General features: G+C 42.6%; 1 protein-coding gene across 1 annotated transcript; it reads left to right on the top strand.

The window, feature by feature from the left end:
- Positions 1-576: 576 nt before the first annotated feature.
- On the top strand, positions 577-21,184 carry pde6a (phosphodiesterase 6A, cGMP-specific, rod, alpha). The gene is made up of 23 exons (XM_046407095.1): positions 577-1,004; positions 1,143-1,284; positions 5,988-6,140; positions 6,911-7,000; positions 7,291-7,431; positions 8,508-8,582; positions 8,803-8,867; positions 9,385-9,451; positions 10,670-10,717; positions 11,363-11,512; positions 12,223-12,366; positions 12,928-12,993; positions 13,157-13,303; positions 14,004-14,111; positions 14,290-14,399; positions 15,232-15,319; positions 15,556-15,656; positions 15,849-15,956; positions 16,051-16,114; positions 18,489-18,563; positions 19,905-19,988; positions 20,638-20,806; positions 21,056-21,184. The coding sequence occupies exons 1-23, from the start codon at positions 676-678 to the stop codon at positions 21,097-21,099; spliced, it is 2,568 nt and encodes an 855-aa protein (XP_046263051.1). The 5' UTR covers positions 577-675; the 3' UTR covers positions 21,100-21,184.
- The last annotated feature ends 4,365 nt before the right edge of the window (positions 21,185-25,549 follow it).

Genomic DNA, 25,549 nt, shown 5'->3' with positions numbered 1-25,549 from the left:
ACATTAAACATGCATTCATGCATCCAACTGATGTATTCGTGTACAAAAGATGACCATAATCAAAAACTGGTTAAAAAAAAAAGGTCAGAGATCATTTGTGGACCAGCCTTCCTCTGGCCTTAAAGGAGAAGCAAAACTTGTTTCTGAAATGAAACCTTAACTTCAGTCCCAGCTTTTTCAGAAGACTTTTAACAAAAAGAGAGGCTATCATCCAGCCAGACCCATATTTAAATCTCAACAACTTCCAACTTCTCTCCCCAAGCAGTAAGAATTTCTGAAGAATAATGCCAGGATGAAGCCTGAGGACACTGCAGAGTCATTTTATCAGCATTTAAAATCAGGTTGAGCTGTAAGGCATACAAAGCATCCTTAATTATTATCACAGTATCATCTGCATAAAAGAATCAAAATTTCATTCATATTTTGACATAAATTATTTATATGAATAAAAGATTACAGCAGATCCCTGGGGTACGCCGTTATAAATGTGTAGCCAGTTGGAGGAGCACCCAACTATATGGCACATGTGCTGTATGGTTCAGTGTCAGTACTTCTGTCTCAGTCCTGATAAAGCCACTGTACGCTACCTGCCCGGTAACAAACTACACAGACACTAAACATTCAACCCTGTGCTTAAAACCATGTGTTTCAAACTGCATCCTGTCAGGTGTAGCCATGGTGGATGCAGCAACAGCAGAGCAATTCTTGGATGCCAACCCACAGTTCGCAAAGCAGTACTATGACATCAACTTCCGGCCTAGGGTCATCTCAGACCTGCTGGACAACAACCGGAAGGCAGCGGTAGATGTCAGCAAGTTCCATGACCTGACAATGGTGGAGGAGAGTGAGATCCTCTTTGACCTGGTGCGGGACATCCAGGACAACCTGAACATGGAGAAGTCTGTCTTCAATCTCATGAGACACCTCTCCTTCATGATGAGGGCCGACCGCATGAGTCTCTTCATGTACCGTCAGAGGAATGGAGTAGCTGAGCTGGCGACCAGGTGACTGAGGCTTCTCTTTGTTTTCAGTTCGAGCAATGTTGTATCACCAAAAGCAATGTGATCACCGGAGCAGAGGTCTCCTGAATTTCTTTTTATTTGTGTGTTAGTTTCACAGTATTCTAACAATTTTACCTTCAGGTTATTTAACGTCCATAAAGATGCAGATTTTGATGACTGCCTGGTGCCACCTGACAGTGAGATTGTGTACCCGCTGGATATCGGCATCGTGGGCTATGTGGCCTCTAGCAAGCGGATGATGAACATTCCTGATGTGTCTGAGGTACGTATCGTCAGAGCCACATAATTAATTCAGTTATTCATATAGAAAATAAATTCACGTAGCTGTTTGGAGGTCTCAGGCATCTTATTTAAAAGATTTGATCTCATTTCATATCTTATATTTCAAATCATTTGGTATTTATTCTCAATAAAGGCAAAAAGACCTCATAACATTTTGGTGCTATATTAATAGTTATTAATAGTTATTTACAACATGCTCAGTTAATTTTCTCTCTTGCTTTTGTTCTTTATTGAATGCTGAACCAAAATAAAACTAAACTCGTCGTCTAGTGCTGGATAATGTTTTTACCTGCTTGGACAGTCTGAGAGATAAACCATTTTAACCTGTGTTACTGCCATTTTCTGCCTGTCGACTTGGAGAAAACCAGACTGCACCTGATTGGTTGACCAAATATAAATATCACTCCTAAACATTGAGGTTCCTGTTGCTCTTCCCCTGTTTGACCACCAGATGGCGACCAGACATCACTGGGTCTCTCCCACTAATTCCCTCCAAACAAAGCTCCTCAATCTCCTTACAGACCATACCTTTGACATTTGGAAATGGCTGGCAAGCTTTTTCCATACACATGTCAGGTTTGTCATGCTGCTGCAGGTCCTCTGACTCCACTTACATGCCATCTCCCTGCTGTTTTTGTGACATTTACAGTCAATAAGGCGGCACTGAACAGAACTGAAGGGTTATAAGCGGTTCTCTGCATCACTTCAGTTGCAGCACAGTGCTGTTAAAAAACCTCCATCCGTCACACCACAGCCGCACACAAACACATGAAAGCATGATGGGCAACATGGCAGCAGGAATGATATCAAAGCCTCCTTGAAGAACTGCTCATGTTTCTGTGTAACTGCTTGGCTTTATGTTGCTAATGCACTGAGGATGGCTTTTCAGAGTAATGCAGACACTGGGAATCTATTTCCATCCCAGTCCAGTCCAGTGCAGGGCGGTCAACCAGTCAGGATTCTTGTAGGCAGGGATTATGTGTCGCTGGGATTATGCAGTGAGCCACAGCTGGCCTCATTTGCTCCTGTTCTTCTATCCACGGCTCCTTCAAAGTGAATTTAATTATTGCATCATTTACAAACTAATAGCTCAGACTGTTGTTTCAGGTGTGTTTACTGGGCCTGTGTGTGTATGTGTGTTTGTGTCAGAGGGGGGAGGCTGCAGATGAAGACAGTTAATCTGTCCCGAATTAGAGCGATCCCAGATTACTGCCGCAGGTCACACAGGTCCTGAGCCTTTTTCACACACTCAGCACTGTAACACACCTTTCATCTGAATGTGTCCTGACCTGGCAGGAAGTTCACGTACACACGTAGACAACACTTTATGCTCAGTTATTTAAACGTTAATTTGGACACATTTATTTAGGTTTCACATCACACACTGCCCATTTGCCATTTTTGTTTTGCACATGAGGCATTGACCTCATAGCGCAGAGACAAAAATCACAGGTGTGACCTCAATGTTTGTTTGAGTTGCTGGCAGCTTCCTCTCTATCTTGTATATAAATATCCAATTTGTTCTATCAAACCTGAGTCTGAGTTGCTGGGTGAAGGTCAAGGCTGATCACAAACAGCATGAAGATTTCTCTGGCGGGGTCAGAGGTCACCTGTAACAAACTGTCAGACCTGCCACATCGTTGGAACAGCTCCATCTTTAAGCTGCAGCCAAGTCGTCTGCTGATTCAGGATCAGCTTTGTCAGAGGGTTATTAAGTAACGTAGTTTGTGTGGGCACGGCTCAGATCCCATCTTCGATGGTCAAACAGATGCACAAATTAAAAATAAAAACCCACAATGAAACCAGATGGGTGCCTTCATTAGAGGAACAGGTTGACATGAAGCCCATGAAAAGTTTGCAGATCCAGGGTTTGTATGTGCAGCTGGCGGGGGAGGGGGTTTGAGGGCGTTTGAGTTCAGATTCATCTTTCTTTGAATGTGACAGCAGCAGTATTCCGTTTTTTGAGGCTGAAAGGTGACACTTGACTCATGCAGATGTTTATTGTGAGAAGTTTCCTCCTGCAGGTGAGGGGCAGATAAAGCAGCAGAGCAGTAATTTGAAAGCCAACCAGCTTGACAGATATTAGCTCACTGCTGATAGTGCATGAGTCAGCCCAGAAATGACAAAAAGTCCAGCGATATGAGGTACAATATAGAGACAAAAGTACTGGGACACCAGACCCTTACACCAACAGGGACTTTAATCAGAATCATCATCAGAATCAGACATCGCAGTCAAAATACATGGACAACGTTGCAACTTTAACAGCTTCCACAAAAGCCAGCTCAGTCCTCAGGATCCCCCTTGATCCAGTGCAGGTGGTGGGAGAGAGAAGGCCGATAGCCAAGCTGCCCTCTCTGCTGGAGAACGACTCCCACCCCCTGCATGAGAGTCTGACAGCACTGGGCAGCTCCTTCAGCTGCTTCACCACCCTGCTGCTGTGAGACTCCATGAGTCCACCGCAAACTGAACCTCAATAAGTAATGTACAATAATCACCAAGTGCAACACAGTGACTTTCTACTGCTAATAATTTAAAAATGGTGAAATACATGAATACATAAATATCACATGTGTGTTTTTGTATAGTATCGTTTAGAAAAGTGTAAGTATCCTCCAATTTTTTTGACAAGCTGTAAAATGTCTCGCTCACTCGTACAAAATGATTCTGTGGAACCTTTTAACAAATGTTTATTTTTGGATGTAAAGAAAATGAATATCAGCAAAGTTATCACATATCAGTATTAGTCAGGTTGTAGTACTTTAGGAGTACAGAGGATGCAATTTCCACAGCACTGCACTCTGTGCTCACACACCTGGACAATAACAACACATATGCACGGATGCTGTTTGTGGACTTCAGCTCAGCATTCAACACCGTCAAGTTAATCAAGTTAATCACCAAACTGGGCATCAACACCTCCCTCTGCTACAGGATCAGAGACTTCTTGACCAACAGACCTCAGCATGTTAGGTCAGGCAACATCTGTTCCTCCACCATCACACTCAACACAGGCGTACCACAGGGCTGTGTGCTGAGCCCATTCCTCTACTCCCTCTTCACCCATGACTGTAGGCCTGCACATGGATCCAATTCCATCATCAAATTTGCTGATGGCACCACAGTTATTGGCCTCATCAGCAACGACGATGAGACAGCCTACAGGGAGGAGGTACAGCACCTGGCCACATGGTGTGCAGACAACAACCTGCTCCTTAACACCAGCAAGACAAAGGAGCTCATTGTGGACTTCAGGAGGGAGAGAGGAGGCACGCATGCCCCCATACACATCAATGGGATGACGGTTGAACGTGTCTCCGGCTTCAAGTTCCTGGGGACCTGCATCTCAGAGGACCTGACCTGGACCACCAACACCTCCAGCCTTGTGAAGAAGGCTCCCCAGCGCCTCTTTTTCCTGAGGACACTGAAGAAACACCATCTGTCTTCAGCCATCCTGGTGAACTTTTACCGCTGTGCAATTGAAAGCATCCTGACCAGCTGTGTCACAGTATGGTATGGGAACTGCTCGGTTGCAGACTGCAAGGCGCTACAGCGAGTGGTGAAAACCGCCCAGCGCATCACAGGGACTCCACTTCCAGCCCTTGAAGACATCCAGAGGAATCGCTGTCTCCGTCGAGCTCGCAGCATCCTCAAGGACTCCTCCCACCCTGCTCGTGGTCTGTTTACACTCTTGCCGTCTGGCAGGCGCTTCAGGAGCCTCAAGGCCAGGACCAGCAGGCTGAGGAACAGCTTCTTCCCCAGGGCTGTCTCCTTACTGAACTCAGCCCCTCACTAACACCCTCACCCTACACCACCCTATCCTAACTGAGTACTACGTACTGAGTGTTGCACTAGTTCCTCTACCTCACTGTTAATATAGTTACCCTACTGCCTATCACTGTATACACTATATTGTCCATTGCACTAGTGATTTATAGTTAATTTAACATCTGTAAATATCATTTGTAAATTGTGTTATAGTTTCCGCCTACACTGGATGCATATTAAAGCACATATCCATCTGTATAGGATGTTCATAGTACTTAGAAACCCTGTATATATGACAATAATCTGTATATCATGTTTATAATATAGCTGTAGCTTAGACACCTGTACATACCCTGTACATACTGTAAATTACTGTATACCTGGCACTTACTGCTTGTTGCACTTCTGGTTAGATGCCAAACTGCGTTTCGTTGTATTGTAGTTGTACATGTGTAATGACAGTAAAGTTGAATCTAATCTAATCTTTACTTGAATAACAGTAATCTGACTGAAGCTGAGTATGAAGTATGAATGATGTGTAAGATCTGAACAAACACCTGACAGCACACGACTGCACTCACACTTTGCTTAATCTGATCAGGACTCGCTTACACGTTCACGCCTAGAGGATCGCTCTCTGCAGCGTGGTGTTCCTTCTCAGCAGTTAATGAGTCTCTCCTCCTTGGTTTCGCTGATGGCGGAGCACAGTTGATGACCCCTGCTGCACAGGAGGAGCAGTAGGTGGAGAGCAGCACACAGCGCCTTGAGTTTGCAGATAATGGAAAGTCTTTGCCAGCAGCGTTTATAGATAGAAGTGGTGCGTTCATCAAAGTTGAGTCTGGAAGTCAGTGCAGGGGCAAAGAACAGACAATTAACTACAGTCACATCCACTGCCTGTCTCCTTTCTCCTCACAGAGCCCTCATTTCAGTGACTTTGTGGATGAGCTAACTGAGTATCAGACCAAGAACGTCCTCGCCGTGCCCATCATGAATGGTAAAGACATGGTGGCCGTTATGATGGCCCTCAACAAGCTGGACGGGCCACGCTTCACTGCGAAGGATGAAGAGGTAACATCTCACACTGTGTGTCCTGGAGCTTCACCCTCTGCAGCTTTTAAAGAATTTCCCCTTGGGGATAAATAAAGGAATTCTGATTCTGATTCATGCAGCACTGCAGCAAAACATGTGAAGGGACAAAATATGATCACATGTTTTATTGTCTCTTTTATCCAGACTTTCTGTGTTAGTAATGCGCTGATTGACCGGCTGGTGAAGCAGTTCAGTTAGACTCAATCTGCCAAATAATTCTTCATAAATCGACAGACAAATTACATGACATAAATGTATCTCATCTTAGTTTGGCCACATACTCCTGCAGCTAATCTGCTGCACTTTCATGCTTCTGCATGCAATACTTTAACTTAAGCTACTGCTGCAACTGGAATGATGACATTCAGTAAAGTAGAATTCACTCTGACTGTGTACAGGTTGCAATGTTCATACAAAGTGTTTATAACACTTGATCTGCATTTGGATTCAGGTGAGAGTAACATTTAGAGCTGCAATGATTTGAAAGAATAGCTGATAATCAAACTAATGTCTAGTTGCAGACTAAGTGAAACCACACACTGTGGTACGAATAATCTAATAATAAAACCCAGGTGATGTTTTGCAGCACAAAAAAAGTCATAACAAACTGTGTGAAACATTTTTGATCCAAACAACATCTGGATCTGGGTCTGGACTCGGCCTACACAATCAAACAGTCACAAGACAAAGATAGACAGATGAAACTAATTATCAGTAGCCAGTTTTCAGTGTGTGCTGTTTTCTTTCAGACCCTGAACAAGTATCTGAACTTTGCCAATCTGCTTCTGAGAGTTTTTCACCTGAGCTACCTGCACAACTGTGAGACCCGGAGGGGACAGGTGAGGCTGCTCGTCATGCAGCTCTTCATGCAATCGCACACACTGTTGCATCTGAGCTGACCTTCCCTCCACCTCAGATCTGATGCTTTTTAGAGTCAGAGTGAACAGAAAGAAGGTGCATGGATCCACGTTTTCACTCGTGGTGGCAGAAACCAAAGTGGGATGGAAATAAATCTGTATGAGACAAGTGAAGTGACCATTAGATAAAAGGAGGGTTTCCAAGTTAAGCTTCAGGATCAAGAACAATCAAACTTTATCAAACTGATTTTGTATTGTGCTCCATCGTCCAGGTGCTGCTGTGGTCCGCCAGCAAGGTCTTTGAAGAGCTGACTGACATAGAGAGGCAGTTTCACAAGGCCCTGTACACTGTCAGAGCTTTCCTCAACTGTGACCGCTACTCCGTGGGTCTGCTGGACATGACCAAGACCAAGGTGAGACGCCACAGAGATGAGCCCAGGAACGAAGATCTGTGCTGTTTTATTCTGTCAGGTTACAAATGTACAAGCTGTTTAGGAAACAGGTCACCCAAATAAAGTTTAAACTACTGTGCTTCAAAATGATCTGCATTTTAGGACTTCATTTTGTGACAACAGGGCAGCAAATATAGTGAAAATTGCATTCTCACATTCTACTGACTCAGAGTCTGACACTCTGAGGGAGGACTGATGTCCACAGGCAGGAATGCCTTCCTGTGCTGCTCTGTGAAGCATTGTGGTGGACTCAGCCTGTCACTGAAGGATCTCCTGTACCTGATCAGGACATCATGGACTGGGTGGGAGACACTGTCCAAGACAGTGTGTAACTAAGACACCATCCTCCTTTCTGACACCACCGACAGAGAGTCCAGCTCCACCCCCATGACATCACTGGCTTTCTCAATCAGTTTATTGAGTATGCACACAACAGCAAGCAGGATAGCACTGGCCACCACAGACTCATTGATATCCTCAGCATCGTCCAGCAGATGTTAAACGACCTCAGCCTCCTCATGAAGTAGAGGCGACTCACCCCTTTTTGTAGACTGTCTAATCTGCACAGTTTTACTTGTTTTTGCTTTAATCCATACATCCATCAACAGAAGTACTTACAGAAGTACTACTCAAAAGTGTCGCCTGATCAGTGTCGCACAGTCCCTGCATATTTGTGATAACCGACATATTATAATAAATACTCTTCATTGGCTGTGACTGTCACCTAATTACAAGCAGCTGCCAACTGATTCCTGACACCTGCTTTCTGCCAACAAACACATGTAGTGTGGCTGCACAAGATGGCTGTCTGCGAACAACGCTTTCATGAATGCAGACCTGCAGGAAAAACTAAACCTAAACCTAAACTAAACTGTACACTTTGTGAAGACAGAAAAAATATCACTGTCTCCTGAAGGGTTGCTGCATTAGCATTTCCAAGCAAGCATGATGATGTTGACTGTGCCTTCACCGGAAAGTAAAAACATCCCTATTAGCCATATTGTTCCACTCTCATGTTTGTCTCTGTCTTTGTGTAGGAGTTCTTTGACCTGTGGCCAGTCCTGATGGGAGAGGTCCCACCATATGATGGACCCAAAACTCCTGATGGCAGAGTGAGCTCACATACTTTTACTACTGCTGATACTGCTCAGCAGTTCACCAAAATGTATTACTTTTCAATGGTCAAAAAGCAACTTCCATCAGAGTTTCCATGAAACATGCACTGAGAACTTCGGAAGGTTAATCAAATGTATATGAATGAAATTATAACACTATAAAAATGCCTCTCTAACTGGTGTATGACTCTTAACCCCAACTCCAAACCTTCTGAAGGAAATCATCTTCTACAAACTGATCGACTACATCCTACATGGAAAGGAGGACATCAAAGTCATCCCGTAAGTCATAACTCACAACTCTCTCATCCTTTCTTACATGATAAAACAAATCAGGCAGGAAGAAGTGTGTGAGCAAGTAAACAGATGTAAACAATGTAAGTTTTAGAAATACAGAAGAGAAAGTGTCTTTGTTTTACAAGAAAGGGAATATGCTGGAAACCTTCGTTAGACCTCAAGGATGCACACACTTTCTTGGATTCAGAAGAGAATTGGTGGATATTTGGTTATCAGAGAGGTGAGAACAAAGTCAAAGCTGTTCTATATTCACCTGATGAAACATTGAATCAAGTCGTTTCATTTGTCGAACGTGTCAGTGACGTCCTGATCTTGTAAACAGTGCTGTGCAGGAATAATTTCCTCTGTGTAAATAAAAAGTTGTTTTTGCACTGTTCTAATGAATTTACATGACATTTATTTCACCCTGACTCAGTCACATTTAAATGAATGCTGTAAAGGAAATTAACATAATGATTTTGTCTAAAGATTATTACTGTAACTCTTTCGTGTTGTCCCTCAGAAATCCTCCTGCGGATCACTGGTCCCTGGTCAGTGGTTTACCAACCTACGTAGCCGAGTCCGGACTGGTCAGTTTTCACGTTTGCTCTGGGGTTTTCACTCAGTGTTGTGAAATCAGTTCAAACTCTCAAATCCAGTTTGTGTCACGAAAACATTTTCCCACCTTGACAGATTTATCTGACAGTAGCATTGCTGTTTCTCTTTAGCATTTAGTTTCTCAACTGGTAACATCACATTAATTCATTATGGAAGGTGGCAAAGTTCCCATTTGAAAATGTATTGTCATGTGTTGAGGATCAGATGTGAATCCACCATGCTGTTTCAATGCTGTTAAGCAGTTTGAAGCTTTAATGACACATTTTCTCTTTACGTCTCAGTGTTTTAGTTCAGCCCTCAAAGGCCCGAATTAGACTGAGTGAGACTATAAAGTAAATTCAGTGATGAACTTTCTGAAATTCTTGAGTTTTAGCGAGTTAATGAAGGCCACACGGGTACATGATGACTATTGAGTATTGAACATGTGACCTTTCAACTCAGTCACCCTGGAGCTCAAGCATAAATTAATTAAACAACAAATGAGCCAGTGAAAGCACTGAATACAAATTGTGTCAGCAGTCAGAACAACGACAGTTCAGCACCAGTGGGACCAGTTAAGTCCAAACACAAGGTGTTTTTAAATATGTTAGTGTGAGAAATAACTAGATTTTAATCATAATAATTCCTGCTAAAATCATGTGTACTCTCAATGCAACACCTTGCATGTTATGTTAATGAAATGTCCTAACTAAACAGCTGCAGTTTTAATCAACCCTAAGGACTGTTGCTGACCCAAAGACCTGCACATTTTATTCCAAAATAATCCTAGAAATTTCCTCAAATTGTGTTTGAAGAAAGCTGTTATGCTGGTCACCTATCGTGTGATGTATGTACGATGTGAAGTCTATAAAATCCAACAGTATTTATTGACTGAATATTTTTTCACACGCTGCTTAATCTTTTTGTCTTGTCATGAATGGGGGACAAAAAGAGAGTCAGATTGACACTGAAGGGGTTTGAATGGATTCAATAATACTTTATCAGCTCCTGGAAATAACACATTAACATGATGTCTTTCGCGATCATGTGAGAACAAAGATGTCTTCCTCTTCTTGACATTTTCTTCTTATTTTTTAATGCCTACCTGCAATTGATTCAGTTTCAAATTCATACGATGAGAATGGATAATGGCATCATCAAATTCAACCCCCTGACATTGCGCTTCCTTCCTGTTTCCTGTTCTCCAACAGATCTGCAACATCATGAACGCAGCTGAGGATGATTTTTTCAACTTCCAAGTAAGACAAATGTTTTTTTCTCAATGCAGCCCTGGTCAGAAGCCTAACGTCATGGAGCTGTGACAAGTTTAAGATGAGAAGGAGACAAAGCACAGCACATCAACCAGAGCATAGGGTTAAGCTTTGACTTACTGACACAGCTGTCATTATACCTCCATTCTGCTTTTTGTCAACTTTGAAATAATATACAGAGAAATAGAAATGTACTGATCATAAAATAACTGTAAGATGAACAGATACAACATACTGTACGTTTACATGAATTCATCTGTAAACAAATACGATCATCCACAACCAGTATCGCAATGACTGATGTGATTTGCCGTTGTCTGCTCCTCCATTTCATCCAGTTAAGTTACATTTAAGACAACCTTAGTTTGTGCTGAACACCCTGTAATGAAGTGCAGTACAGCCGTTGTTTTAAAAGTGAGACAGGAACAGCTACTAAAAGCTGCATCATGTTCAAGTTTTTTTATGCACTGAGCAAGTGAATTACTGATGCAGAATCTCTTTCTGTTCTTAACATGAGAAAATTTAAATCTGTCAAAATGTGTGACTTATGATATCATTGATAAATAAAGCCTCTTTAACTGTGTGTGTGTGTGTGGATGTGTGTGTGTGTGTGTGTGTGTGTGTGTGTAACAGACAGAGCCTCTGGATGAATCTGGCTGGACTATTAAAAACGTTCTGTCTATGCCAATCGTCAACAAGAAAGAGGAGATAGTGGGAGTAGCCACATTCTATAACAGGAAGGATGGAAAACCCTTTGATGAAATGGACGAAACACTGATGGAGGTACAGGCTGAGTGTGTGTGTGAGTCACCAGTTTATAAATATACTCAGGCCAACCGGAGCGTCTGCATTATTTATCATTGGGCCTGGAGACTTTTTACTCAACTTTGCTTCTCTGCCTCAGAATTCACTTCAAAGACAACTCTGATGCTCAGCTGGTCCTTAAAATCAAATCAATTTCATTTTGAGTTTCGGCTCATAGAGATTTGACCAAAGTCACTAAAGCTGTTAGATCGGATGTTTAACAAACCGCATGTGAGCTCCTGGAAAGTACAACAAATTTGTACAGTCGCCTCATAATGCTTCAAAAGGACAATGCTGCACTCCTGTCCTTTCATTGTCTTCTGCTTCATCCTGTCTGTCCACCTCCTGTCCATTATTGTAGGATTAGTCCACCCTGTTTCCACAATAACCCAGAATGGACAAAGCAAACACTGGCCTTTCATGTTTTAAACAAGGGGTGCTTGGTTGGTTGCAGTCTGCAGCTTCACCACTAAATATCACTGAATCCTACGCACTGGACCTTTAAGTGAACTCTTTCCATGACTGGCAGGAAGTGCTTGAGCAGTGATGAAGTACTGTGGCTGGACGTGAACATGAACATTACTCGTTTCAGGTTAATTACTCTCTCTCTCTCTCTCTCTCTCTCTCTCTCTCTCTCTCTCTCTCTTCCTCTCTCTCTCATACACACACACACACACTCCTGGGTTCAGTCTCTTACCCAGTTCCTGGGCTGGTCCATGCTAAACCCAGACACCTACGACAAGATGAACAAGTTGGAGAACAGAAAGGACATCTTCCAGGACATGGTGATGTACCACGTCAAATGTCGCAAGGATGAAATCCAGAACATTCTGGTTAGTAACGCGAGGCACATATTCTACCACATTTTAGTGTTGTTTCAGTCCTTCTCCAGCATGTTAAAAGTCAATGACTAATTGTACTTTTGTTAGTAAAACAGTTTAGACCAACTTAAAACATGAGAACTTCATTGACAGTCAGGCTAATTAGTTTGTTCTCTGCTATACTTGGTCTCTTGAGTTTCAAGCCCAAACCAGCAACAAAAGTTTTGTAATGACACACTTTATGGTCTACAAGTTTTTTTTCCTGAAATATGTAGAAGCATATCTCAAGTCTTATATGAATTAAAGTACATTAACACGTTGGTAATGTAGCATGGAAGGCTTAGGCTGCTTTATTCTTTGATATTTGTGCCAGACCGATGAAAACCAGTCAGCTGATGGGGATGATACAGACAGGACAAACAGCATCGTTTATAAAGTGAAATAAACTGTCAGATTTTCTACAAGGTGATTTTTCATTGGACAGGGCAAGAACCAAAGCAGAGGTTGACTTACTGGTTGATTGATGCTGAACCGTTTTGTCCAAGGTGATGCTGATGATGTGTGTTTCCCCAGAACACCAGGGAGAGATGGGGGAAGGAGCCTGATGAGTGCGAGGAGGAGGAGCTCGAAGAGATTCTGGTAAACGACATCAAGACAATCTGCTCATGTTTCATCAATACCCACAAAATGAGATCATTGTCCTGAAATCCAAAGAGTTTACACACAGGACGAACCGCCATGGTAAGGCAGACTGGAACTTTAAATCTCTTCTTTCTGTTCATTTGTCCTGCTCTGTCTACAGTCAGAGGTTCTGCCAAACTCTAAAAAAGCCGAGATCTTCGAGTTTCACTTCTATGACTTTGAACACAGTGAACTGGACTTGGTGAAATGTGGCATCAAGATGTACTATGAACTGAAAGTGGTGGACAAGTTTCACATTCCCAGAGAGGTGGGTGGGTGGTTAAATAATTTGTCAGTTCATGTTCTTTGATTAGATGAATTCATCAAAGAGCTGCAGTGTCAAACTGTTTTCATTCCTGTCCGTCAGTTCATTTCTTCCTAGTGTTTGTATTTTAGTTCTGGTCTGGTTCCATTTCACACAGTCTTTTACAGATGAATCAAGAGGAGTAAACTTGAGGCTGACCAGGACCTCGATGAATGGACACTTTTGGTGATTGTCACATAAGATGAATGATAAGATCTCTTCCTGGTCAGATTTCCCAATCAGCCGATGGATTTTTTAGCAGTTTTGGTCTCATGTTGAATTCATGTATCCTTTGTTTGATTCATACCACAAATAAACCACTCCAGGATTTATTTGGAGTTGTACTGAGGCCACCTTTTCTTGCCAGTCTCAACCCATTTGTTTTGTCCAAGTGCGATTGCTGTGTTCACATTTGTCCAAATGAACTGATCTTTGGAGGGGAAACATCTGGTCCCAATGAGTCAGGTGTGAATCAATAGATTTACAAAGTGAGAAGCTCCTGTTGTACAATAAACTCGTGCTTTTGACTGAAGTAAATACCAACATTTACAGAGTCCTGTGCTGACCCAACAGTTCTGTTTGTTGTAAGACTTCATGTAGCGGACTTTCAGCCACCAGTGATATAATAAAAACTTTCACTACTGTTTTTTTGTGTGCTGTGCAGGTTCTGGTGAGGTTCATGTACTCCCTCAGTAAAGGCTACCGAAGGATCACCTACCACAACTGGAGACATGGATTCAATGTGGGACAGACCATGTTCACCTTGCTGATGGTCAGACACAAACCCCCTTTTCATTTCTTTCTTCCCCTATCTTCTCTGTCACTTCTAATGACTGAACTGTTTTCAGGCTCCGAAGGGGGGGCACGTCCGAAAAGGTTTAAGAACTCCATGATTCATAACTACATACCAACCTGTCCCCTGTATCTGTCTGTCTCACTTGGATTGTTAGACAGGTGATCTGAAGCGTTACTACACAGACCTGGAGTGTATGGCCATGGTGACCGCTGGCCTCTGCCATGATATCGACCACAGAGGAACCAACAACCTCTACCAGATGAAGTAAGAGTTTCACTGGGAAGGGGAGCGAGGGGTTGAGCTTGGTGTTGGTTCTCCTTAATTTTGGTGTCCACACTGTCCACCTGCAGGGACATCCGCCTCAACTGAGTCTATCTTACATTTTATTTGTGTGTTTTTACGTTTCTTTCAAAAGCAGTTTAGTCTGACATAGTGACCTTGGCATCTTCACTCATTTTAAAGACATTATAATCAAATATGAGAGAAAGTAAAACTTCAGGGCTTGGTGATGAGGACATTAAGGTTGGTGAGATGGGCTTAGAAATGCGTAGGGAGAGGATATAAGAGAGGATAAATATAGGCAGGCAGAAGCCAGTTCTCTTAGCATTCTCTTTTGCTCTTTGCTTAGGAGCAATCACCAGATCACTTCAGAGTGTAGCTGTAGCTTAGTGCAAGCTGAGGTGAAAACCTCCTGAAAATGAAAGAAGATGATAAAGAGAGTTAATCAATCTGATAGATTTTACATCTGGTTTCACTGGTGACCCAGTTTCTTTTTGAAATCAGTGTTTGGTGTTTGCAGTGACAGAAGCCACTGCCCCTGTGAGCGGACAAGCTGATGTCAGGTCTTTAGCTGAAGTTAACATCACACATGGAGAACATCAATGAGCTGATGTTGACCAGATACACCTCCCGCAGCTCTGCTCCACCTGCTGATGGATGTGCTCAGGAGAGACACTATTAGCTGTGGACACAGCAGGCTGGGCCCACCTCGGGTTTAACATGCATGATTTATCTTAGTGTATCCTCCCATCATGGTGTGTGTGTGTGTATGTGTGTGTTTGTGTGTGTGTGTGTGTGTGTGTGTGTGTGTGTCCAGGTCCGGTAATCCCCTGGCGAAGCTTCACGGCTCCTCCATCTTGGAAAGGCACCATCTGGAATTTGGCAAGACTCTGCTGAGAGATGAAGTATGCTGCAGTGCAAACACACACACACACACACACACACACACACACACACACACTACGCCCCCCCATACACACACACAGACACACACACTACACACACACAAACACACACAAACACTACACCCCCCATACACACACACACACACACACACTACATCCCCCCATACACACACGACACAGCCTGGTTCTCTTGTTGTCCTTTGAAGTAACCTGTCTGATTTCCTGTTATCTTACAGGCTTTGAACATTTATCAGAACCTGAACCGGCGTCAGCATGACATCGTGATTCACCTCATGGACATCGCCATCATCGCCACAGACCTGGCTCTCTACTTCAAGTTAGTGCAGCAGCCTGCAGACATGTCAACACAGCTTTGTATTGTTCTAGCAGTTAGTCAGTTTTCAGCCAGTCAGTCAGTGAGTATAATTTAAACAACTTCACAAATTAATTTTGAAAGGCAGTAATTGATTCATTGACTGGAAATGACGCTGGAGGCCCCCCTCACCTCCCCTGTTTTATTTCTGTGCAGGAAGAGGACGATGTTCCAGAAGATCGTAGACCAGTCCAAAACCTACGAGAACTGGAACGACTGGACCAAGTACATGATGCTCGAGACCACGCGCAAAGAGATTGTCATGTAGGCAACAAACACACACACACACACACACACACACACACACACAGACCAGAGATACACAAACAGACAGAACTGATTTGGTGTTGTGTTCCAGGGCCATGATGATGACTGCCTGTGACTTGTCTGCCATCGCCAAACCCTGGGAGATACAAAGCAAGGTGTGTCGTCACAGCAGTGACAAACAGCTGTTGACAGTAATGAGAATGAGAATTTTGTTTCTGTTAACCATGTAATATACAAATTGCCATCCAGCAAGCACACGTAGGCATACCTGTAAGGACAGGAAAAACATCTGCGGCCACTTGTTTGTAACCGACTGGGATCTGAGCAAATGCATCAAACCAGAAGCCGTAATCAAAGCAGTAGTGGTGATTCGAAGCACAGCTCAGTGTCAGTCCGATTTTATTTATATAGCCCAGAATAATCTATTCAGTTTTTTTTCACCAGACAGTGGTTCCCTCCCAGTCTGGGTTTAGACACACCCAAGGTAGATACACTATACAGACAGAAGTATTGGGCCAGCTGACCATCACACCAACAGGGACTTTAATGACGTCTCATTGTAAACACTCAGACAGCTTTGCAGCTCTAACAGCTTCCACTCTTCTGTGAAGGCTTTCCACAACATGTTGGAGTGTTTCTGTGGGAATTTGTGCCCATTCATGCAGTAGAGCATTTGTGAGGTCACACACTGATGTTGGACCAAAAGGCCTGGCTCACAATCTCCGTTCCAGTTCATCCCAAAGGTGTTGGATGGGGTTGAGGTCAGGGCTCTGTGTGGGCCAGTCAAGTTCTTTCACACCAGACTCATCCAACCATGTCTTTATGGAGCTTTGCTTTGTGCACTGGGGCACAGTCATGCTGGAATAGAAAAGGGCCTTCAACAAACTGTTGCCACAAAGTTGGAAGCATAGCATTGTCCAAAATGTCTTGGTGTGCTGAAGCATTAAGATTTCCCTTCACTGGAAGTCAGGGGCCCAAACCAAGCCCAAACCCTGACAAATGGCCCCATACCACACGTGGATTCAATAATAAAGAGGCATATCCCAATACTTTTGTCTATATAGTGTAGTTATAATAAAAATAAGCAGGAGGAGAAGGACATATTTCTGTTGGTTAATAGTTTTATCTCCTGTAAAATTTCAGATGGTCTGAAAAGTTAAAAAAAACACAAAAAACTCTTGTCCTGCACCTTTAATAGACCTGTTTTTTTTTCTTTTTTTGTTATTCACTCCTTTCATTGCCAAACAGAAAACAGTTCTATTTGGTAGAAACAGATGCTGTGACTGATGAGCAAATTCATGGGTCGAACTCCTGCAGTGTTTCCTCTAAAGTGATGAACATGACTGTGGTTGTAGCAAAGGTTGAAACCACTTTCAGCTCATTTGTTTAGATTGGTTTTATCATATATTAACTGGTCAGAACAGAAGTTTCCAGAAGAGTACTGCTACTGCGTTGCACAAATATTGGCCATTTGGAGCTTCCACTTCTTATTTTTTTTGGCAGTTATTTTAATTCTGGTTGGACTTTGTAAGCACCCAGTGAGTTGACTCTTCCTCCCACACACCGTCAGGATATTAACTACAGCATGAACTGGGAACCATGAGTGGTTTGATGACTCTCTTCCCTTTGAAAGGTTCATTCCTTTTCTGAATACAGTGGTAACATACTGTAGCATTCATATAAACTCCAGTTTTGGTGATTATTATAGTATAGTGATTATTATATAGTAGTGAGTCATTGTTGGCCTGAAACGAGTCTGTAAGATGTTATGGGGAGATTGACTGGCTTAATGAGTAACTCTTTGTAAAACAAGGTTCCTACCCTGAATACAGAATTCAGACTTTATCCATCACACCTCAGGCTGCTCCACTTTGGGTTTGTTAGGGAGAACAACATGGATTTTCATCTTATGGAGCCTGAAAGTGTGAGCTGAGAATAAGATCTAGTGACATATTTGTCATTGGAGGGAACTCACTCCAACGAAATTCGTGCTCTGCATTTAACCCACCCAAGTGACGTGCACACACACAAACCCAGGGCAGTGGGCGACCGCATTGAGAATAAGATGATTTTAATAACACCCACCAGGAAGATTCCCTGCTCAATTAAAAACTGCTCAAATGTAAAATTGTGCTGCAATGGCAGCTGAACATATAGCGCTGAAAATATTAGTGTAAGTATTAGTATAAGTAGTTTGTCCTGCAGTGCTCTGCTGCATTGTGTTCAGCTGCTCCAACAGTCTTCCATCACTCTGGATTTAAAGTTTGTCAAGTCACAAGTGATACAAAAGAGGAACCAGTTTGAGCAGCCAGAGAGATCAGACTGGGACGTATCTGTAGAAATCTGACGTGATATGAATCTATTTTTTCTTCAGTGTATGTCAGGTTTTTTTCCCTGTGCAAGCTTTGTAAAATCAATAAGTCTGAATCTGACAAAAATAGATTTGGGCTGGCAGTCTGAACAAGGCCGTCCTGTCCTTCATGTGTTTTTTTTGAGTGACAGCTCAGACCTTTTTAAATGACCCTGTAGGTGGCGCTGTCTGTGGCTGCAGAGTTCTGGGAGCAGGGAGACCTTGAGAGGACAGTCCTGGAGCAACAACCCATTGTAAGGAGTGTGATGCTTGACAAGGAGAGAAGGGCTAAAGCCCTCCATCAGTAAAGCCTAATGATTGTTACTTCCTGAGATATGGTAATATGAAGAAAATGCTTCTGAGGCTGTTTTACCCTCCAGATTATTATACATTTGATCCACCTGCAATGATTTGATGTGATTTCACTAACTGAAGATTCATTAAAGAAAAATGTTTATATTTTTTATTGCTGTGACATAAAATGTTTAATTTTGTTTAATTTTTTGAAAGTCATCCTATAAAATCCCTGTAGGGCGCAGATGCTCTGTGTGATTAGATCAAACTTTTATCTGTCGTTATCTGTGAGTAATCTTTATTGATCTTCATTATGCAAATTTAAACTCATTCAGTCTTTTCAGTTTGTTTTTTAATAGCTCTCCAGTTTTTCCCTTCAGTTTGAGAGGAGATTTGGTCAGTGGGCCAGTTTGGGATGTGAACCAGGTAGAACACGAGGGGACGAAGAGACAGAAACAGCAGACAAATTTAGCTCTCTGTTGAGCGACGTACGTTAACGTGGAGCAGTGATACAGTCAGAGTGCTGTGTCCCTCAGCCGGCTGACTGTCCCCTCCTCTGGCTGTCTCTGTCCTCGCTTTCATTCCCTTGTGTCCTCCAGACACTTGAAGTGTGAGAAGTACCATCCCACACTCTCCCACCAGCCTCTGTGTCAGCAGGGAAAACTATTCATTTTGATTAGTTTGTATTTCCCCAGCAGTCAATTCCATGAGTCACTGCGGTCTGACAAGAAAATAAAAGAGGATACAACACTTGAACAAATTTGTCAGGAAATGGAGAGAGAGTTTTTCCAACAACTACAGCCAGCATGAATTTGGTCTGACATGGTTTTACAATCCAGTTTGCTCAGGTACATTTTAGATGCGAATCTAATGTAACTTCATATGTTCACTCAATCTGCTTATACTGTAAAATGAGGTACTGTTGAACTGGAGCCCTGCATACAGTTTACTCCGCCCTTTAATATGCCAAAGAAACTGAGGATTGTCCGTTAGGAGGTCTCACTCTCTGCTTCATTTAGAAGGCAGTTTGGGTTTCAGGTTCCGCCTGGAAGATGAATTTCTTCAGTACAAAGTGGGTTAATCACTGAGGGCGGAGGCTTCTTCCTCTTTGTGATAGTACTGCAGCTAAGTACAGCTGCAGGATCAGTTCAGCTCATATTGTGGAGCTTGATGTACTGTTAATGCAATAATGTGTCTGCAGCACATTATATCAAAACCTGTTAAAGACAACGAAATGCTTAGCAGCAGGGTTGATGAGGTGAACAGTGTTGTAATTTATCAGTATTTTCTCTCTCCTTCAGCCTATGATGGACAGAAACAAAGCAGATGAACTGCCGAAGCTGCAGTGTGGTTTCATTGACTTCGTTTGTGCTTTTGTGTACAAGGTAAGACATACCAGAGCTCACAAACACACAGAAACATTCACTGCTGCCTGTAGTGTCTGCAGTTCAGTATGGTTCATGTTTAGATATGGGATCCAAGTTCAAAGATATATATTACATAGGGTGAGGGGTTTTCTCTCCCCTTTTCTCGGTTTCTTGGAAAACTGAAATTTCAGGTGTTCTGAACCACGAAAACAACCAACCTAAATAAGCAAGTGGTTAGAGATGTTTCAATAGAGGGATTCATATTGGCTGGGATCCTCTCACATGCACATGCTTAATTTGATGCTGAGCTTCTTGTAATGAGCTTCTTTTACCAGTAAGACGGTGTCAGCGGAGATCTCTTCACAGCATCACTATCCAATATACAACCTTTCACAGACAGCTGGCTAACCTGCAGGACCGTTTATATGCAGGTGTGACACGTGAAGTCTGATCTCTGTTAACGCACCTGTCTTTTCTGGGAAATTGTAGCATTTTAAGTTAGTGATGACCTCACTTGATAAGTTTTTTTTCCAGATGAATCAGGTACATCTGGATTATGATAATGAATTTTGTCCACACACATTTGTTTAGAAAAAAGTTAGTAGTTTGGATCTTAACAAAGCAGTCTTGATTTGATTTGTGTTGACCTGTGCTCTGTGCTGCCCAGGAGTTCAGTCGTTTCCACGTGGAGATCACCCCCATGCTGGACCGCCTAATGAACAACAGGAAGGAGTGGAACGCACTGAAGGAGGCGCACGAGGCCAAAATGGCTGCCCTCGAGGAGGCCAAGAAAGCAAAAGAGGAAGCAGCTCAGACAGCTGCAGCAGCCAAACAAGGTAGGAAACATACAAACACATTGCACATTGACAACACATCACCTCTAGATCATGTCTGATGTAAAAGCCTCTGAGCCTGAACAGTCCCTGTGCCGATTCTGAGGGAAAAGTGAGGGAGAAATTCAGACTAAATGCTAGGCATTTTTCACTTCAAATGATAAAAAAAATAACTTCCTCTGTCTTCCCTCCTTCCTTCTGTCCATCCTTCCTTCCTTCCCTCCTTCCTTCCTTCCTTCCCTCCTCTTGCAGCGAGTGCAGCCCAGTCACAGTCAAAGACTTGTATTGTCAGCTAGAGATGCTACAACAGCACCAGGATGCTCGCTACGCGGATGTGCTTCAGTGCTGGGTTTCCCAACACGTCCAGCTGTGCTACTTTCTTCCTGCGCTTCTTCTTCTTCCTCTTCTTCTTCTTCTTCTTCCTGTCTGTCTTTTGTTGTTCAATACCTCATTAGATTGATGGAGTTTTCGGGTGTTTGTGGGAAACATTACATGATGCTATGCACATTAACAGCAAGGAAATGTGCACAATGTTCAAATGTTCCTGCTCACAGTTTCACCGTCTTTTCCAAAACAGTAAGTCTTTCTACAGCGCTGCCATGTTGTACTGGCACAAACTTAAACCGGCAGCTACACAGAAAGCTTTGCTTCAGAAAACGTTACTATACAGTTTGGTAGTTTGGGGGCTAAAACATGCAAACTACCAGTTTGTTCCTTTAAAAGTCAATTTAATCTGATAGAATACCCATATCTGTGGAGATTCTCAGTCATCCAGGTCATATTCACTCAAAGAATTAAAGCAAGGCGTCTGGACTAGTGACAAACTTTAATCCAGATTTGATCAACACATTTTTTAACACCTCTGATTAAATTCAATAGTTATTGGTCAGCTGCAAGTTAATGATCACTTTGCTAGAAACGTTTGGTTTTGAAAATGTTTGAATGGAATTTTGTTGCAATTTCTTTAGCCAAATAAGTCAACTATTTGAATAAAATGTCAACATGGCTCAAGTCATGTGACATCAGTTGTGTTGACACATTAATCTCAGTTTGTCTGCATGTTGTCAGGTGGTCATAGTTGTAGAAAAGCTAATCAATATGCAAAGCTGTATTTCTGCGTACTCTCAGAATGCCTGACTTTTAAAATAAATAAAGATACAAGGCATAACAGCTTTGTGCCTGTGCTGAGTAAAGCTATTTAACTGTTTTTCGACTGAAGAACTTTGCCAACTGAGTATCTACTGGGCTGCGTCAGTGTGCTGTAACAGTTTAGTTTTCACTTGCATTGGGCTGTAGTGTTGTATTAATGTTAATGTGTGGTGTTTGTGTACTGAATTGTTCATATATTGGTTGCATTGTTGTGATGATTTTGTGATTTCTTTTTAAAAATATGCCTGCCAGCGTTTCATTTCTCGGTGTTCGATGTTTTCTGCATGTTCTCAGTGCTCTCTCGTTTCATTTCCTGGAGAATCTGTTCAGAGAGGATTTCTTTTCTACCACAGGGATTTATTTGACTGACAGCAGGGTGCAGGATCTGCCCAAATTGTTTGGCCTAAACCTCCCCAGAAACAGGATGTGTGTGTGCAGCAATTTCAGTCCAAGGATCAGAAACAACAAACAAAACCTTTTCATCTCAAACCACTAATGTTTACTGCCTCTACAAGGAGGTTATCATGGTTTACAGCTTACCTAGTAAGTGTGTTTCCTCCAGGGAACAACCCGGTAACAACCCAGTATGCAATGATGGTAAAAAGAAATGCAAAACTTATTCATTTAAAACTAGATTTAACTCTGTTGAATGTCCTGGTTGTTGTGACAGCTATGCGATGAATATCTTTCAACTCGAGCTGTACTTAGGACCTGTGACATGCTGTTGTCATGTGTCTTTTTCACCACATTTAGCTCAAATCTAGTTGCTGCAGAATTTCAGGAAAACCAAAAACTTGGTCACAGCAAAAGATTTTTAAGGTAAAGGTTGACAACATCAAACTCAAACAGGTTTGAGAATGTTTCTAAAACAAACATGTTGTGAACACTGTAAACTGGCTGTGTGAGAGCAACCAGACGTGTGTGTACAGCACTAATGCAGAAATGCAGCAAGAAACAGATGATTCACACAACAGCTGACGAGGTGTAAATTTCTGTCAGCTGTGATGTCCATTTAGACGCATTTCTGTTTGTACACATCAGTTAGTTTTCCTACCTTGAGCCCTACATAATACTGTTACAAAACACCACATTAAGTGTGAGTGGCATCATGAAAACCAATCCCCACTGGAGGCACCACAGGGCACAGGGCAGGAGCTAAATTAAAGATAAGGATTCCTTTATTGTCATTGCACAGTCGTACAATGAAAATCAGACACAACTCTTTGTGGTAAAGATAAAAGTGCAAAGATAAAAGACATGATAAAAAAAAACAACACACAACAAACAACTTGACATAAAAGCAGCAAGAAAGGAATAAATGAGCGGCAAGATAAAACATATAAAATAATGTAAAATCTATTGCACAGTCCTAAATGTTGATTAGGGTTAAGCCATCCCTCCTTCCCTCACTGGCTGTAGTAAAATAATAAAAGCGTGAATACATCAGCTAAATGAGTCGTCACCAGTGCGTGACGTAAGTCCTGGTGATGTAAGGACATGCTGGGAGCTCAAAGGATTGCCGTATATGGAGCGAAGCTTTGAAAGCTTGGCTCTGACGCAGGGACAACCCGTGACTGCAGAGAGGCAGAGCAGCAGCTGCAGTACGAGTGGTGAACTACAGGATGGGAGCTTCAGCCTCACTGGAGCAGCGATCGGGGGCAGTCGTGACTGCAGATCTGCCAGCCTGCAAGCCACAGCCGAGGGAGCAACACGCAACTATTTATAGGACGGACTGCTACGCATGGCTCAGCTGCAGTTTCCAAGCAGAGTCACCTGACTGGTTTGCTGAGGCTGTCTCAACCCAGAAATGCATTTATCAGCATTTTATGGTGCACACTCATATGGATTGTATTTAGGGTTTTAGCTGTTGCTCTTACACAAGGACAACCTGAAACTGTCACAGCAGGATCACCTGCATTTCAGGTAGTGAAGAGTGAGTCACATCTTTTTCATTGTAACTTTTCTCACCTGTCTTTAACACACGTAGTAAACCATACCAGTGGCAGCAGATGTGATGTATGTGGCTGCTTCAGCATGTCTCATGAGGACAGTCAGTCAGTCACACAATATGCAGGATGTGCGCAGAAACCGACTGCATCACAGACCGCAACACAATGAATCTGTCTGCATCTGTTCACTGATATAACACCTGCTTTACTGCTGGACTATGCAGCAGTATTTATTCATCTCAGAGCATGTTTTGGGGCAGTATGTGTTTTTTTGCAATTTAAATCCACTTAATTTGTTTTAAGACTGTTTCACTTAAATTCACATATGAGACATAGGCAACCCCCCCCCCAAAAAAAACAAACTTTTACTAATGATCACGTGATGTAGAAACTGATTCTCTGGAAAATGTCTGGTGCATGTTGTTGCTCAGTGGAACTGCAATGCAGATGGACATTCAGGCAGATGACATCGGGACAACCACACAAATGATGCAGCCATTCCATAGACTGGATGAAGAAAGGGTTCGGAGCCTCCTGCTCTTAAAAGTGAGCAAAAAACAAGAGTGCTTTAAACCTGCATTCTTTCTAATGTCCAGCAGGAAACGACTCCACTGGTTTCAAGCAAAAGTCTGTTAGCTTATAAGAAAATCAGCCAACTTCTCAGTTGATTTATGACCTCAGTTTGCTGATTTATGTTTTATTGTCTCACTTGGTAGTTTCAAGTCTTCTTCAATACAGAATGATGTCTCTTTTTTAAATTATGCCCCCATTCAGAGTCAAATAGACCATAAAGGAGGTGAAGCTTTTGCGTGGGGCCGCCTTGTGATTGACAAGTCATTCCCCGGCATGTCCTCAAGCCCTCAGTCAGGTCCCATCGGGATCCTCCCTAGCTCCACCTTCTCATCCAAATATGGTCACTTCTGGCTCCAACAAACAAGATGACAAGAGCCACAATGCCGAACTCGAGGCTTCAAAAGGGTAGTCTGTAAACTGATTGGTGATGTCACGGTTTATGTTTTTCACTAAAGGTTCAGGCACAAATCAACCAATTCAATTTCAATTCAATTTTATTTATATAGCACCTTTTACAATCAAAATTGTCTCTAGATGCTTTACAGAGACCCAGAGCCTGAACCCCCGAGCAAGCAGACAGTGGCAGGGAAAAAGTCCCTTTTAACAGGAAGAAACCCTGAGCAGGACCCGACTCACAAGGGAGAACCATCCTGCTGATAGTCGGCTGGGTGAAGGAGGAGAAGAAGAGGTAGACAGGACAGAGAGGATGAAAGAGAGAGAGAGAGAAACATGCAGTAAACATCATACATTACAAAGGACAAACATGACAGGTTGTTGTAACTGGAATTCTGAAGACTGTGTATTGTATGTGTTTGTTTCTTAGCGGATATGTTGTTTAAGTTAGTTCTAATATCACTACATAGAAGAACAACAGGCAGATGTTGACAGTAGACACTGGGTTTGTCACTGGGTTTGTCAGAGGATGCAGTTCAACATGTAGATCTGGATGGAGAGAAACCTGCAGAAAGATACAGAGAGAGAAAGAAAGGGAGGGAGAGACAAAACTACGAGGACAACTGGACACACAGTTAGTGACAGAAAATAATGAATTATATGTTGATCTGATGAGGGGAGA

The sequence above is a fragment of the Scatophagus argus genome, chromosome 12 (assembly GCF_020382885.2).
Source record: "Scatophagus argus isolate fScaArg1 chromosome 12, fScaArg1.pri, whole genome shotgun sequence".
Lineage (NCBI taxonomy): Eukaryota > Metazoa > Chordata > Actinopteri > Scatophagidae > Scatophagus > Scatophagus argus.
The sequence above is the reverse complement of the archived record's forward strand: the minus strand, read 5'-3'. Positions and strand labels throughout refer to the sequence as shown.

Bases quoted from the DNA above. Each gene is read 5' to 3' on its own strand.
- pde6a (XM_046407095.1), top strand. From the start codon at position 676: ATGGTGGATGCAGCAACAGCAGAGCAATTCTTGGATGCCAACCCACAG. The intron at 8,583-8,802 runs GTGAGCTCACAT...AACCTTCTGAAG, and splicing joins CCAAAACTCCTGATGGCAGA to GAAATCATCTTCTACAAACT. The intron at 11,513-12,222 runs GTACAGGCTGAG...TCCTGGGTTCAG, and splicing joins TGGACGAAACACTGATGGAG to TCTCTTACCCAGTTCCTGGG.